General features: G+C 49.1%; 1 protein-coding gene across 1 annotated transcript in view; it reads right to left on the bottom strand.

Moving 5' to 3' along the window:
- The window catches only part of FZD2 (frizzled class receptor 2), a 6,320-nt gene that overhangs the window by 3,146 nt on the left and 783 nt on the right, over positions 1 to 2,391 (bottom strand). Inside the window, exon 2 of the mRNA XM_015588015.2 lies at positions 2,083 to 2,160. Coding sequence (XP_015443501.1) covers positions 2,083 to 2,160 — 78 coding nt within the window. The remainder of the gene's footprint in view (positions 1 to 2,082; positions 2,161 to 2,391) is intronic.

Below are 2,391 nucleotides of genomic sequence, written 5' to 3'. Positions count from 1 at the left end.
TGCTCGCGGCCGCAGAGTTGGGGAGGCCGGGCGGGGGAGGGGGCGGCGCGCCTGCCCGCTAGCTCGCCGCAGTCGGACTGAACAGCCAGAGACACCGCGCGCTGCTTGCCCTCTCTCCTCTTCCTCCTCCTCTCGCCTCTCCCCTCCCTTCTCCGCCCAGCGACTCCTTTGTGCCTTCCTCCAGCCCTCACTTCGGCCTCTCCGATCCCAATTAGTCGGTTTCAAGGGGGCCCCCTCCGGTGGCCCCGCCCTCTCCTCAGCCCCCCAAAAAAGGGAACCTTGAAACCGCCCCGTCGAGCTCTAAGCACCAGCCCAAAATGTGCTCTCGGCCAATCAGATTTAAACCCGAGGACCAGCCCAGAGGCTGGATTGGTCGCCATAATATAATGAGATCAGAAACCAGATGCCAACAAAACTTTCCCCCCCTCCTTTTGCTTTTAAAGAGACAGCTATTATTATATTAAAGGCGGTTTGCCCAGAGCTGCATTTCTCCCGAATTGCGGCGGCGAGATCCAGATACACGCATTCCCCAGAACTGCCGCAGACCCAAGCCACTCAACCTTGGGTCACTTTTCTTCCGGGGGCCAAGGCGCTCTCCAGGGTAGGGCCTCTTTAAATCCTTGCCTCCGCCCCTGCTCCTTGAACCCCACCTATTCCAATTTTTCAGATCAAGTGAGAAATCTCAAGTTTAATTTTTTTTTTTTAAAAGAGACTTTAAAAAAACTAGCAGTTCTCAAAGACTTTTCTCTCAGCCCCTTCACATGGAATCCAGACAAAAGTATCACTTCACTCGATACGTAAAACCCTAGGAGTTTGCCTCGCCCCTCCTCCTACACACACCCTTAAATAACCCTCTGAAAAATGAGAGCCTGTCTCTTTAAGAGGCTCTTAAAGGAGCCTGGACTCCGGGGCGTAATTGCCCCGTAGCGAACACAAAGGAGCCCATTATGGTTCTTTGTGTTCGGTGGCACCTCAAAGTGAGAAAATTCAGGAACTTAGAGGCCCAGAGCTGGAGGGTTGGGCAGGGGTGGGAGAGGGGTGAGGTGAAGGAGAATGGTCGGAGCTGTGGCTTCCCCTTCCTCCTTCTTCCGAGGCAAATCTTAATTATGCAAAGTAAAGTTTAGTTGCCATAACGAGGAGGTCTTAATCAAAGGTTAATGGTGGGGGGTGGGGGATGACGGGCAGTTTTGAGTGAAGAGATGACTTTCTTAGGCCGCTTGGGGGAATTTTCCTCCTCTCTCTCCAGCTCTGCCTCCGCCCCCTAAAAGCTTCCAGATACTGTCTCCTGGGAGAGAGGAGTTTTACCCAAATCTTAAGTGATTCCACACCAGAAAGGGATGGTGTGAGTTGCAAGGGGGGAGGTTGGGGGTCGTCGTGGATTATCATCACCCCCACCCCATCTCACCTGGTTTGGGGTGGGTGGCGGTGGCCAGCAGGGTTCCTGCTAGTTTAAAAAGGTTTTCTTCTTTTTTCCCCTTCTAGGATTTTAAATTTGAGAGAGGAGTCTGGGGAGGAGAGGGAGGATTTGCATGTAAATCTCCTGGGCCTGGTACTGGATGATGGATCAATTATTTCTATTGTCTCTCCCTAGGGAAGGGGAGTCACTTAAAAAGAAGAAAGAAAATTGAGTTTAGAAAACCCCTTTGCGTCTCAGTATGAGCCAAATCCTCTCAGCCTAGTGAAATGTTTCTTGCTCCAATCTAGAAAAGGATTGCTTTAAAAACAAAAAGATGGGGGGGGGCGGAAATGTAAAGGAAAGAAAGAAGAAAGGAATAGGGAAAGGAAAGAAAATTCTAGGTGGATACATACAACAGATGCAGGTTTGACAGGATTTTATTTTATTTTTTTCTTGATTGATACAGTACGGATTTTCTGGGTTCTTTACAACATTAAAACACTCCTTATTGTATCCTGGAGAAGTTGCTTTTTCGTTACTTTAGGAAGAGGGTTTTCCTTCAAAATCGGGAAGATATGCTTCTCCTCTCCATTCCATGTCTATTCCACCCACAAGTCCTCTTTCATCCCCGAGTCATCTGGGGATGGGAGAGTTGTGCTCCTCTGCTCTGCAGGGCCCAAACTTACCTCGAGGTGTTGCTCCTTCAAATCTCCCCTCTTTCTCTTCCTCCAGGACTTCCTTAGAGCTAGTTCCAAGTCTCAGAGCTGAGCAGTGAAAACAAAAATGAATGAGGTAGGCTCCTACACTTCACTATGTATGAAGCTCAGAGTCTGATAGGAAACTGAGAGCAAATCTCTAATGGAAATGCAGCATCTTCAATTTCCTTTTGTAACAAACCTGTTTTCCTGCCCCAGGGTCAGGCTTGAATGACAATTATCCTCCAGCCACCCACAAGACAAAGCTGGAGCTGGAAAAAAGAAATAAAAGACACTCTT

The sequence above is a fragment of the Pteropus alecto genome, unplaced genomic scaffold (genome assembly GCF_000325575.1).
Source record: "Pteropus alecto unplaced genomic scaffold, ASM32557v1 scaffold313, whole genome shotgun sequence".
NCBI lineage: Eukaryota > Metazoa > Chordata > Mammalia > Chiroptera > Pteropodidae > Pteropus > Pteropus alecto.
This window is presented reverse-complemented; position numbering and strand designations above follow the sequence as displayed.